The sequence below is a fragment of the Fukomys damarensis genome, unplaced genomic scaffold, assembly GCF_012274545.1.
Source record: "Fukomys damarensis isolate Sample0158 unplaced genomic scaffold, DMR_v1.0_HiC HiC_scaffold_24, whole genome shotgun sequence".
NCBI lineage: Eukaryota > Metazoa > Chordata > Mammalia > Rodentia > Bathyergidae > Fukomys > Fukomys damarensis.
In genome coordinates this window covers 55,932,477-55,947,577 of record NW_022900936.1, presented here as the reverse complement: position 1 = coordinate 55,947,577, position 15,101 = coordinate 55,932,477, and the positions used below count along the sequence as shown (strand labels likewise).

Sequence of the window (15,101 nt, the reverse complement as noted above, 5' to 3'; positions counted from 1 at the left end):
CATATTTAGGAGTTTAATTATACAGATAATTTTAGAATTTACTTAGGGGGAACTCTCATGTAAGGCACAACTCTACAGATGAATCTGGCTAGGATTTTTATCAGCCTTACATGTGATAATAGCATAGTGTTGCCTGCAAAGAATCACAGCCTGCTAAAATCTTAGCCCTGAAGTGATGTAGGTACCTTTTTACAACACTGCAAGACTGTGTCACTTTTATTTTTAAAAAATTTTTATTTGTTTCCCATACATAGTGAGTATATTCATCATTGAGCACTGGCATATGTATGTACTTCATCTTAATCCTTTTTTACTTCCCCTTCTGTCTCTCCCATCTCCTTATACCTCCAGAATCATTTTGCATCTCCACAGTCTATCTGCTTGTTTACTATCATTTTTCTTTTAGTTTGCTCTTTAAATAATTTATATTTTGGGTTTCTCATGTGAAATAAACCATGTGATACATAACATTTAGTGTCTTATTTATTTCACTCAGCATTATGAACCCATGTACTATTTTTCCTAATGAAGAAGACTGGACCATCAAAAGCAAAAGTGTATTCCAGAGCCTGGGTTCCCATGGAGCTCTAATGATTGTGGCTGCTGCCTGAAGGAAATGGAAGGCATTTCCCTGGCCTGATCTGGAGGCCAATAGTTAAGGGAGCAGGCTCCCCCTGCAGGTCCTTTAGCACAAGAGTCATCGGACCGCCTCTGGCTCATACATACAATACCTTGTAAGACAAAAATGTTCGTGGTTGGTTCTTCAGTATGTGGCTTGCCATTTGGGAATTTCTATCTGTTGTTTTGTTGTGGGAAGAAAGGCAGCCACATATTAGAGATTGCTAGGAACAATTGCTTTTGGCTTTATTATATAACAGGGTGTGACTGGCTCCAGTAGTTTATTTGATGGAAAAAAGATACCATAAAGAAATGAATAAAGAAAAACCAAGCTATATACAAGTTTTGTTTTTGCTCATTTTTTTTTTTCCTGGAAGGGGTTTGTTTCTTCATTGTGAAAGGTGCTATTCACTTGCAAAATTTTCTGTAACCTGTTATATAAGGAATTCCTGAGAGATTCTAGAGTCCTTAGAAATCTATAGTCCCATATTTTATAAAAGGTATTTGCATGTGAGTGTCTACTTTCACTGAGCAAGCAAGAGAAGAGATAGATATCGCTAGCCCAGGCAAAGTCTAGACTTGGGAATGCCTAGAGCTGAGAAAGGGAGAGAGAATACTATGATTCTCTGATCCCTAAACTTGTATATTCTTATTAGCCATAGCCTGAGGTTATTCAGCATCCAATATCTTTACGGTACTATGCAAAGTTATTTCAAATCTTATTTATACTTCCCACAATAATTTGGAATAAATTGAGGTTATTAACTTGCTTAAAGTTAACATGGTGTAAAAAGGTATTTAAATTACAACATTTCAAAGCAGGAATGCTCAGAGCCGTGGATGAATAAGAATCAGAGATAGCATGTAGATAAAAGCCAAAGCATAAAAATAAAATGAATGAAAAACCAGTTAGAAAATCTGGAATAAGAAATATAAAATGAAGTCCAGAAAGCCAGAATCCTTTGTGTAGGCAACAGATTTCTGGGGTGTGGGCAAATTGCTGGTTGAAAGGGGTATTCTTGTAATATATTGACCCGCTTTTGACATTAGGCATCACAGATAGACATACAATACATGAGAGGCACTCAAGTCCTACCTGATATGTAATAATGATCTTAGGTAGCCTGGTCTGCAGAAAACAGAATGATAGGGGTCTGTAGGCAAAGCCTTTAATTCTACCTCTTTTTCTTGTCTTTTCTTGTTCTTCAAAGAAAAAATTGTGTTCTTAATCAAATATTAATAAATATTTCTAAAAGCTTATGAGCTTACAACTTGATGCGTCCTTACATTTTAATGGGATACACGTATATATTTATTTATTTAAGTCGCTGACATATAAGATGTACCTATTCTAGTCCTGACATTTAGCACATGGTCAGTTATATGAGTTTAATGCCTCCCGCTACAACTGTGATCAATCTGCTATATTTCATTAGTATTCACTATCTGACTAGTTAAAACTGAGAAACGTTTTAGTCATTGGTATATTTTAATGCTTTTCTCCCTTCCAAAAATCAGGTTAAAATGTAACCATTATGTCATGCAAATCTGTGGTAATACAAAATAAAAAATGGAGAAAAAGAAATTTAATTCCAAACACAATAATGTTAAGGGGAAACGATTTAGGGGCGGACTCAGTGTTAGAGTGTTTGCTTAGCAAGCTTAATGCTGTAGGTTCAAGCTACAGCCCTGCACCCAAATGGGAGAGGGGCTGTGGAAATAGGTTCTCTCCCTTCCACACTTCTGCTGTGTGAAGACAGTGTTTTTCCCTTTCAGGAAGATGCAGCTAGCATGGGAGCAGAAAGACCAGTTCCTGCCCTGTGGCACCTTGGTTGTGGACATCTCAGCCATCAGAATTTAGAGAGCACAAATTCTTGTTGTACCTTAGTCTTAGGGGTTCTGTTACAGAAGCAGAAAACGGACCAAGACAGTAAAAATGCCATACATTGCTCAATGTGTAGTCCTGCCATTGTCAATTTTTGCGCTCTGCTGTTGAGGGGGACATGGCCATAAAGACACAGGAACCACAGGCTGGTTGGAAAATACAATTCTGTGAGCAATTTAAATACAGCCAGAACTCAAGCAACAGCCTGGTTTTTATAAAATTTTGTTATTTTGTTCACCATGATTTATTCCCTAAACTTTGATTAAAATATTATATTGACATTTATTTTCATTACTGATTTTTTTGGTGCCTCCTTAAATTTTCCTCTCAGGGTTCACAGCCCATACCCTCACCCTCATCTCAGCCCTGAGGTTGCACAGGTAGTAAAATAGTGAGCCAGGACTTGAAGATAACACTTTCCCTCCAAAGGTCCAGCTTGTAATGGCTGCCATATACAGCTTCACAAACATGGTAGGACCTCCCTTTGTCTTTTCAGCATATAGTCTATTTGAAGATATGAACAGATTCAACAAGATTAAATACAAAAATCAGCCAAAAGAAGAGAAATAAATGCATAATTAAATTATATACATAGATAATGGTAAAATAATTATGATGAGGGCTGAATGGAGTCACATCGAGTCATGGCAAACTTCTCCTTATATCAAATCCTAAACTAATTCATTGAGGTTTTTCTATTTTTTAGTAGGATTGGAATTTTCAGTCCAGAAGAGGGATATTAGTACTACCTGACCTAATGATATTATCCCCTCTCTGGGCCAGCCTGAGTTCCTTGGAGCCAGGAGCCAGCTGGACATCAGAGCCAGCTCGGTTGATCACAGTAGGTGACAAGTACTGGTATTCAGAGCTGGTCCTATAAATACTGTTAACTGCACTGACTGCTAATTCTTCATCTCCAAACTGCTTCCTATCTCACACTTCCTTTATGTTCTCCACCCAGTGGGTGCTGTCGAGCAGACTGCATGTTTAAATGCTCTGCATCCATTGATCTAGAGCAACCAGAGCAACATTTCTCTATCATTATTGTTTACACTGCCATTAGGTGAGACATTGTAGTTTTGTTTTCTAAATAGAAATGCTTTTCATATGTATGAGAAAACATTGTTTGCATCTTATTTTGCTTTTCATTTAATTATAATATGGTGCAAAAAATTTTAAAAAGCATAATAAAAAGATATATTTGCAGATAGAAAATCTGTAAGAATTTAAAATATAGATAAATCAGCTATGTGCTTTTATTATTAAAATTAAACTGTTTAAATTTCTTGTCTTTCTGGTTGAAAGGTATTAAACTGTGTATCTTCTCTTTTTCTTAAATGAAACACTCAAATGCTTTCTTTTTTTTTTGGACAGGAGATAAAACTCTGGACCTTGTGCTTGCCAGGCAGGTGGTGACACAACTGAACTAAATCCCGGGCCTGTAACTCATTTTTTATCTACTAATTTCAGGAACAAATATTTCCTTAGAATCTTCCATGTGTACTACCAACTTGTACTTTGACTCCTGAAGTCTGGATTCAGTTTATGTCTGTGATCCGTCAACCAACTCTTCTTTAATTTACTAGTTCAAAAATAACCTTTGCTAAGAAGCTTTCCCAGACCCATCTAGTCAGAAATAAACTATTTTCCTCCTATACTACTATTTTTTTTTGCACTTCTTTAAAAGTATATGTTGAGATAAAAAATATGTCCAATATATCCCTGCAGGACCTCACTCTCAAAACAGATTTACCATCTTTATTGGATTGAATTAACATTTATACTATGGGAAATCAAAATAATAATATGGAATGAAAATGAAATGTCAGAGTGAGTTTGGAAGTTCCCAGAATAAGGCTGAAGGATTGTTCAGCTGACTTTATGCTTGTATTCCAGGACATAAAATAAGACAGATATCACTTGTTCTTAATCTACTAATGGCATCTCACCTGAGAATACATCTATGATTTCTTATGTGTCCCTCGACTATTCACCTTGGTCCTCAGTTTTCATTGAAATGTTGACCTTTTGTGTGTACTTGGTTAACTGAAGTATCTGGGGACGGGACAAAATTACATACACTGTGTATTTGTGCCTGCTGCCTGTTTCAATGTAGTCACAGTCTTGAAATGTAGCTTCCCCAACAAAAGCTCTGTTTCATCTAAGATAGTCTAAGCATGGGGTCAGGTATAAGCAGCAAAGAGACCTCTTAATGATATAGAAAAATCCCAAGATTACCTTTTCCCATGAGAGTCATAACTAAGTTAGATTTCCACTCACAGGAGGACATGATTTTTGTTTCTGAGCGACCTAGATAATTTTAGTTTATAAAATTGTTTCTATAATTTAACAAAGCACTTCGGGCAGGAAGTGTTTGCGGTTTCCAGTTTCTAAGTCTAGTGCAGCAGGTTTTTGTCCTCCAGAGCATCTTTTCATCATCTTTTACCCAAAGCCCCATTATTTCATGTGTGTAGGAATGACAGTTATCATTGTTAGTTTAGCAAGACACGAAAGAAGATCTAAATGAAGGGATTAGAGGGAATAGTGAAGCCCTCTGCCATACGTCACTGCATGGAACAGTGATAACAGGAAGACGTTAGGTGTTTTCATATCAGACGCTAAATCACACGGCCATCAACAGCAGGGACAGGGACGTAAATCAGACCACCAAACTGATTTTGATTTTTGAAAAGAGAAATGCACAATAGGAATTTAATCAACACATTTGCCAGCGCGATATTACTTTTGAAGAAATGTTTCTTTCAAAACATTTCTCAAGTCGTCTACATCATGATGCAATCTTGAAAGTGACTGCTGAGTCTGAGGTCCTAGTAGCTGCTCAGGACTCTCTCACTGTGTGACTTTATGTGCACTCTCTCCAGTCTTCATTTATTCTGAATGCCCAGGCAGTATTCAAAAATATATTTTTATAATCTTCTTAGTTTTTTTTTTGGTACTAGGGAGAACTTGCATTTGCAAGGCAAGGCAGGTGGCAGCATCGCTGAGCTATATCCCTAGCCCCCAGCTTTTTTTTTTTTTTAAGGAAACCACTAGATAAAAGATACTTTATCAAATATCTAGTCTTTTATACCAAATGAAATCCCAGCCATTGACCAATCAACATCATACATTTAGTGACCATCAATTTAATATGAGGACAACAAATAGGATTGTGAATAAAGAGGAATGATAGAAATCATTCCATTAAATTAGCTATTAAGTATTTATTGACTTCCTATGTTCTAGGCCTGTTCTAGATGCTAGGGATTTTGGAAGTGAGAGATGTAGCATTTAACCCTAGAAAAGCTCAGAGTCATGTAGAAGAAGCAGGCTGACTGGAGACTTCCCATCTGCTTAGAGAAATCGATCACATACTCATGAGATAGTCAAGAAATGGCCAGCAAAAATCTCTGCAGTTAAACTCCACTAAACAAATCCCACTGATAGCAAGTTGTGATAATTAAGATAGAAATTGTTGTCCTGCTGGTGGAAATATTAGTAATGTAAGCAAGGAATGAACAGAACATTTTCACTGCTGCCTTGTTTAGCATAGCAAATTTTCAGCCCTCACAGTATCACTGCCACTTTTAACTCTTTTCTAACAACAGCAGTATGTCATGTTTATTAAAAGCAATTGATTTATATTGATAAACATAATTTCCAGGAACACTTACATTTTGAAAGCCAAATCCTTTCAAGTGGAAAACATTTTGTCACAGATAATAAAAAAAATGATAGATTTTAGAACAGTGTGGAAAGTCATTTTATAATATATTTGTATTTTCATATTACTGACTATCCAAAAATATCTGGACAGTGAAAAATGTCTTTGTGTGAATCTGTTATTTTGGATTTGGTAGGTGCTCAGAGAGAATCCTTTTTATGTGTAAGGACTAAGTTTCCAAGACAGTCCACAAAACCTAAGTAACTTGTAAGGTGAAGAATCAATCATATGAATCACAATATTTTCCAAACTCTGTCAGCTGTTACAATCACAGGAATCTATGAGTTTTGTAAGAATTTTTAAATCTTGCGTTTTTATCTTGATGACAATCTAAAAAATGAACCTAACCATGGTCAGCATCATCCATAGTGTTATGTGATTCTTCAAATCGTCTTTATGGTATATTTGTAATGTGTTATTCTCTTGTTATCATTTGATTTAATAGCTTTAGAAGCTTATTGTACATGCTGGTTATTAGTCAGCTTCCATTTCATTGGCTTAAAGTTAAAATGACACAATTCTTTCATATTTATTATAATTGTTGATTTTATTTATCTGTTATATGATAACACTGTTAATTTCCATGTCAAAGCTGTAGAAATCATTATAAATTTAGTTTTTAAAATTAAATTTAGATGACACAGCATGGCATAATAATACTGCAGACTAATCATAAAATAATAAAGGTAGACAAAATATGCAAATAATACATTGCTATTAAGGGGCACGGCAAATCAAATTATGCAGCTAGATAAGTGAATTTTGCAATATTTAAGCAGAGAAAAACTGAAGAAATTTAGTCATCACACAGGGCATGATAAGCAACTTAACTAACATGACTATGACTATTCTGAAAAGTTTTAATTGATAATTTAAAAAATACTAGATTTTAGTATGTCCTAGTATATTGTTCTATCAAGATAATAGGTCAGTATTTTAATTTTGTTCTACAAAGTGTCTTTTAAATTAGAAAATTTCTCATGAAAAACACAGATTTATGGCTTCCTACAATTTTTGAGTCAGAAAGCAGACAGCTGTGGTCCTGCCTTCCCCTGTGGTGTTCAAAGAGCTGAGCAGTGACTATTTCTTTATGCAAAGCCTACTTCTCTCATGTACACGTTCTACTTATATTTTATACACATTAGGTTTTGTGTTTCCTGACCTGAAGCAGCCCTGTATTTTCCTCAGACTGTTGTAATATAGGGCATTGGAAAAGGGGCTATATCTTTACTTAGTTTTTCATATTTGTGAGTAGGGGCTTCTGCTGGGTGTGGTCCCTCTCCAGCATACCATTACGTCTATTCTCTCTCTAATCATGGTTTAGTAGATGGTTTGAAGTAGAAATTAACCTTTAGGAGCTAATTTCTGTAATTAATCTACTGCATTCATAAACTGGAGTCTTCCCTACTTAGAAGAAATCTTTGTGTCCTTTTCTTTCCCCAGCCACCCCCGCCAGCCACCAAGATAATGCCTGCCTCTTCCTGTTTCTCTATTATCACTTGTTATTCGTTTTATCTCATTAATATTTAAAGATCATTGCAGTTATTCATTGAAAAGGGCAACGCTTACCACAAACCATGCAAAAGTGAACTCAGACAAAATTTCTGAGGAGATATTTTGAAAGCTTGGCATTTCCAAAGTCCAATTTACCTTTATTTGTATTGTATGGTTGTTTCTCCATTCATCCTGTGTAACCATAACAAAAACTATGGGAAAATACATAGATTTTTGAGAGCGATTTTTATTGAAGAGACAAAATAAGCTTTAGTATGAAAAGTCATCTATCTTCAGGGTATGAGTTTGAAGTAAAGAGGCACATCCCCACTATCATCCTCATTATATAAATGGAAATAGCAATCTATGAGAAGCACAGAGTTGCTTATCATTCTCTCTCTCTCTCTCTCTCTCTCTCTCTCTGTCTGTCTCTCTCTCTCTCTCTCCACACACCCCGGATTCAACCCAGAGCTTCACACTGAGCTATATGTCCAGTTGTTTTTTTCTTAATTTAAAAAATTCTGAGACAGGGTCTCACTAGATTGCTAAATTTCTTTAAGTGAGGTCAAACTTGTGATCATCTTGCCTCAGCCTCCCAGAATGCTGGGATCAGAAGTATTGTCTCTCAGTATCTATAGAATGTTTGTTTCAGAATTCTCAAACAGACATTAAAATCTGTGGATTCTCAAATCCCTTGTATAAATGGTGTATATTTTCACAGAATCTATGTACATCCTCCCATATAACAAAATCATTTCTGGATTACCTATAAAGCCTAATATAATGTAAATGCTATGTAAATACCTGATATACCATATTGTTTAAAGAATGATGACAAAACTTTCAGTAGATTGTATGGATTCATTTTTTTTCCTAATATTTTTTACCAGTGATTATTTAATCTGCACATGCAGAAGCCATGGGTATGTATTACTCCATCCTCATAATTTAGAAAAAGAGAAACCTATCCCTGTTAAAGTAATTTAGCTTTAACAGTATTTCTAAGTGGAATAAATTGTATGCAACCATCATAATTTCTTGACATATTTCATACCACTATTACTACTATTTAATGGTGCTATTATTTTTACTATTATTCATACATACCATTACTACTATTTAATTTATTCTTGGAGTTATTTAATTTATTCTTGGAGTTATTTAATTGTCTTACTGAAATTTACATTAAGCAGATCCTGATCTAGGTGCTAAGACCTGTGAAGTCCATGAAATGCTCTCAACATATTTTGAAGCACATTATCCAGATGCATAAGTATTACATTTTTGAGGTTTGTTTGGATGCTGAGAAGTTGACAGTACAAGTGACACAATTATAAAACAAAATCTAAACTAAAACACCACAGATGATATCTGCAAGAACACTGAATAACAACATATTCCCATTAACCGGTTGGCACAAACTGCTAGACCATTGTGGTATTGACTCCTGCGTGAAAAGAAACAGAGGAAAGTTGTAAGGACAAATTTTATTTATTGTCCTTTGTCGTGCACGGTCTCCTAAATTAATTTGGCTCGATCCGCTAAAAGAACGTCCACCAGCCTTAAATAAGTACAAAAGGGAAAGTTTATTGAAGGATATGCGCATACAGAAAACAAAAGTAAGAATGGAGAGGACAAAGAAAGAGGGGAGTCCTCTAACAACAGGAGGGACTCTATCCGGGAAATTACCCTTAGGCTCTCTGGCAACAACACCGGAATGTTGGAGGAATTAGGTCCGTCACTTGCAACACAGCATGGGTCTTTTCAGCAGTCCCTCCAGCTACAGGTCTCAATGCTGGGCGTAAGACAGCAGCAGCAGCCTGGGCTACGCGGGCTGTTTATATAGCTCTCTAGACAAAGGTAGTAAAACTACCTGTACTTTTGGAGCAGAAAAAAGGTGAATGTGCTTGCAGTCACGTCCTAACCAGGCCCTGGCCAGGGGTCCGGGAAGGGCGGAATGCATCACATTCCTTATCTTGATGTTAAGAACATCTGGTCTTTATAACAAAGTCCTCCCTGTTTTTTTCCCAGGGAACTGGCCAGGTATCCAGGGAAAGAAGAGGTGAACTAGTGGTTATGCGCCTTAGACAGCCGAAAGCCTTAACCCAAGCCTTTCCAACTTAAAGTTTTAACTTTCCTTACAAAAGTCAACCATGCTTCTGACAGCCCAGGAACCACAGAACCTTCCCCCTGAATATTAGGCAATCACTGGAAAGTGAGGCAGACCAGTTTGAGAACAGGATAGAAGTGGAGGAGAGAATTACTAGGTCCAAATTTAACAGTGTTTTAAAGGGAAAAGGAATAGGGTACTCACTGCTGGGATGGATGAGGCTTTTCAAGTTGTATCCTACACTGAGAAGAAACCCTTAAGAGTAGAATCCAAATTAAGTGACACATCCAACAGCAGAAATCAGAGGCAATTTCGATAAAAGTGGGGCATAGAAGCACAGAATGTGCACTTAGTAAGTCTAATGGCATACTGTTTATCTTGAAAATAACAGAAGAGGAGGTCTCTACACACACACAAGACTCTAGGAAAGCTAGCTTGGCCCAGACTTCCATGATAACGATTTTAAAAAAAGCACTTAAACAAGAGCAATAAGAAATGAGTGGAATCACTCATAAAAAGCTACTCTTAAAAAAATGAGGCTAGATAACAAAATAACATTCCTACAACAAAAGCACACTAGCAAAACATGAGTACAAAATAAAACTATAACCTATTTATTTTAAATGAACTAAAACAAATAAAGAAAATTGTATAAGCTGTACAAAATCTTGGAAAGATTGATACATGAGCTCATTGGAGGAATAAAAGGCTAACAAAACACAGGTGCCAGAATTCAGAAAAGAGTTGGAAATTATTTGCAAAAATCACCCCAGAAATGAAGAAAAACTAGAAAACAAATAAATACAAGTAGAATGCATTAAAGGAAAACATTTTTTTTTTGGTACTGGGGATAGGACTCAGGACCTTGCACTTGCAAGGCAGGCCTGGTGCCACTGAGCTAAACCCCCGGCCCATCAAAGGAAAATTAAAAAATAGAAATTAAAATGTAGAATAAGATACATATTTAAATTAATACATTAATAATTAATATTTTAAGTAAAATAAAAAAGATGAAAGGGCTTCAAAATAAATGATATGAAAAGAAGACAAAAACATAATACGAAGCACTGAAGGAAAAATCAAAGCATGGAAGAGAATAAATACTAAGAACAATAATTCAATAAAACTTACTTAAAATAAAAATATATTAAAACAGTATACTGAAAAATCAAGAAAACAGATGCAGAATGGACATTAAGCATATTCTTATTGAAAGTATGGAATAAAGTCAATAATGCAAAAATTCAGATTGCTGTTAGCTTTATGTTAGCAATTCTGTGTCAGAAAATAGTAGAGTGGCATAATAAATCTACGCAAGGCAAGAAAATATGAGCCACAGTTGGTACAATTATCCTTGTAATATGAAGACTAAAGAGGAGTGTAAGGGCCATGCAGAAATTCAGGTAAATACTGTTTTCATAGACAGTTTCTGAGTATTCTCCAGTAGAATACAATTCAGACTGGACAAGCATTTACATAAAGACTGGTGTAATGTTGGTGTTGTTACAGGGACTTGTAATTACTATTTACTTACAATAAAGATAAAATGTAAGTATCCAAAATAAGAAGGTAGGATTGAAGGACTTCTGGTTAGGCAGAAGAAGAGATAGGGAAAAAAAGGCAAGAACTGGGCAAAAATGCTAAAAATAAGCACTTTATAGCTCTGAAAGTTGTTGAATTTAATTGGTATTGTATGCCGATACCTGGTTTGTTTTGTGTCACTGACATTACTGTGGTTCGATTTTTCCTCAGAGTGGCACTGGGATTGTGCACCCAGAAGACTGAGCACTGAGAGCTCCCACAAATAAAAGTGGAAGGGATATCTATCCCAATGGATGTAACATCTCATTACAGAAACACGAAAAGTATGGAAAAACAGGGCAACATAACTCCTCCAATTTTACAGAAACAAATGTAAGAGCACCTTTATTTAGATCAATAGGAATTTTTCTAATAGTCATAATCTATTAAATTTATCTATCATTTTAAACAAATAAAATGTAAAAAAGAGAGGCTGGTGAGGTATTTGATGATATTAAGGATTCACTATTTTTTTAGTTCTGAGGACATATCATGGTTTTTTTTTCAACAACCTTATTCTTTAAACATTGATACTAAAATGAAATATCTTTACCCTCTTCAGTGGGAAGAGGGCCATCCATAAGGGATTAAATGAAATGAATCTGTGTATGAGTTGGTAATTGTGTCGATGGTCAGTCCATAGACGCTCACCAAAAAAATTTTGCCATCTGAATCATGACGGGGATCCCGTGGCACTAAAATGAAAGAAATGAAGATTAACATAATCCAGGGCTTGAATAATTCAAAAGCTCCTGCTGTAGGAAGAAACGCCGTCGAGTGAAAATGAAAAAGAAGCAAATGGCAAACTGTTTATTGTATTTCAATTCTCGTCCACAGTTTTGGCTCACCAAGCTACACACAGGGACAAAAATGCTGTGAAAAGAGAACAGAACCCTTTCTCAGCTAAACCCTCAGAGAATGTGAAAACAGAATTTTCACACACACACACACACACACACACACACACTGTTTTGTGAACAGATAAGGAAGAATGACTCAGATGACACGAGAAGAGAAGCAGGAAGAGGTAATTAACCCAGCCACTTCTGGTGCTTCGACACCCTCGCACGGATACTCTTACACATACATCACTTCGGTTGGCGTCTGTTTATGTACTTCGAAAGTACTCACACTTCGTGCGTGTCTTCCTTACCCAGTGAGCTTGTGAGCACGGCTATCTCAAAGGGGGAAGTGGTATAAGTAGGAGAGGAAGTGAGAGAAGATCAAAAGAACGAAGCGGAGGGAGATTCTGTGCAATTGCGCAAGAACTTTGTAGGGCTCCTGGATGGCTGCTGCTTCCTGAATGAAGGGCCTGTTGCTTAGCTCCATAGTAGCTTTTGTTGGTCACCTTAGGATGACTTTTTTTTTTCCTTTTTGTCACAGTCACTTTCCTCATTGCTGAACAAATTCAAGGAGGAGAGATTTATTTTTCAAATTTTTTTCATTAAGTTTATCGGCACATTTTAGGTGTACAATTCAGTTACATTCATCACTGGGACCTTGTGTCCTTGCAGGCTGTATCTTGGTTCTTAATTTTTCCCCATTCCCCTGCCCTCTGTTCAACACCCCTACTCCTCTCTATTTACAAAAACTTTCTTTCCATTTTTTCCTTTTCTCATATTTTTCCTTTCCCCTACCCCTCTTACTTCCCCTACCCTTTTAGACCTTTTCTTCCTATTTCACATTATTGTTTATACATTTTGATCCTTATTTACACTTTTAGTTTCTCATACCAGGGAAACTATTATCACTGGTCATTCGAGAGATGCAGATGAAAACAACACTAAGATTCCACCTCACCCCACAAAGAATGGCAGCTATCAAGAAATTAACCAATAACAAATGTTGGCGTGGTTGTGGGGAGAAAGGAACCCTTCTCCATTGTTGGTGGGAGTGCAGACTGGTGCAACCACTGTGGAAATCAATATGGAGATACCTCAAAGAGCTGGGACTAGAGGTTGCATATCTCTGTGCTGGGTATCTTTCCAAAAGAATTAAAAGAATCATTCCACAGAGATATATGCTCACCCATGTTTACAGAGGCACAATTTGTAATAGCTAAAGCTTGGAAACAGCCCATTTGCCCATCAACTGGAGACTGGGTAAAGATGTGGTTTTTGTTCTTTTTTCTTTTCTTTTCTTTTCTTTTTTTTTTTTTTTAAATAAAATGGAGTACAACTCAGCCATAAGGAATAAGGAACTAGAGATATTTATAGCTAAGTGGATATATAATGAGTGTACATTGAGTACTCTTAAGTGAAATAAATAGGAGAGGTTTATTTTGGCTCATGATGTGTGCGGCTTCAAACCATAATTGTCTGGCTCCAAGGGAGGACAGCACGACAGAGAGGCATAGGGGAGGTAAAGGTCTTCACATCACAGTCTCCAGAAAGCAGAGAGATAGGGAGGACTCAGGAAGGAGTTGCACCCTTCCAGGTCACGGCCCCAGAGATCCCCTCTTCCAGACAGGCCCCACCTCACAACAGTAAGCCAGCTGTAACACCCCCTAATCTAAGCATCTTCTGCAAACTCCCGCCTTAGAGCACACGAGGCTTTGGGGGGACATCCAGATGCAAATCATAATGCTCTTCTGGTTTGGTCTTTAAATTTTGATTCCTTTGCATCCAACTACACAATACCAGAACAATTTCTCCAATGCTGAGGCCATTGCTTTTCATCTGATATATCTGATCAATAGCAAAGTTACAATACGAAGATCCAAAATTTTCCAACTACAGAGGATGTAGATACGGCTCTAACTCTTCAGGCATTTATAGTGTTTAGTAGTTACATGCTTAACTCCTTCATGTTCCCCTTTATTTATTATTTATTTATTTATTTATTTTGGTACTGGGGATCAAACGCAGACCTTGCACTTGTGAGGCAGACAATGGAACTACTGAGCTAAACCCCCGACCCATGTTGCCCTTTGTCTTAAAAATGTGCTTTCCTTAAAGGCAGCACCTCTGCCCTTTCTGGCTATCATCTCTTTTCCATTGCTGTCTTCATTCATGCCATCACACAGCCTGTTTTCTACAGAATGCTTCCGACCATGTGTCACTTTTTTGCTGGCGTTAAGATAAAGTCCTCAGACATACAGTACAATATCCAACTGGCATAGGTACAACATCAGGGTGTGTGAAGTCAAGGTCAACCTGTACTTGCGCTACTACATGGGTTCAAAGTTAGGCCAGCATAAAAGCAGAGGGTGGTGGGCTCGTTTTTAATAAGAATTGAGGAACACTCCGTATTGATATTATTCCTGGTAATAAAAGCTACCATTTACTAAGCTCTTACCTTTTGGCAGGGACAGGTGAGCTCATTGATTATCAAAATGATGGTACCCATGAAAAAGGAATGATAATTGTATACATTTGTTATATAAGAAAACAAAAGCTTGAGCTGTGTCATAAGTTGGCAATGATGATGTGTACAGTAAGTGACAGGGTCAATGTTCAAATCCAGGCTTGCTAACTTCAAAGTATGGGTAGCTAAAAGTTGCTCTACACAGGCTTTCTGTTTCCCACCTATCCCATCCTCAGTTGAAATTAAAGTTTTGTGAAGGGCGGGTAGGGACAAGGGGAAAAAACGAGAACCAAGACCTGTCATGTAGAGGTATAAGATCCCAACAATGAACGTAACTGTACTGTATCCCTAAAATGTACCAATAAACTCAATTAAACTGAACA

At 36.7% G+C, this 15,101-nt stretch overlaps 1 protein-coding gene across 1 annotated transcript in view; it reads right to left on the bottom strand.

Annotated features, from left to right (window-relative positions):
- Positions 1-15,101, bottom strand: part of Cd96 (CD96 molecule) — a 32,380-nt gene that overhangs the window by 13,538 nt on the left and 3,741 nt on the right. Inside the window, 1 exon segment of the mRNA XM_019208348.1 lies at positions 7,797-7,933. Coding sequence (XP_019063893.1) covers positions 7,797-7,933 — 137 coding nt within the window.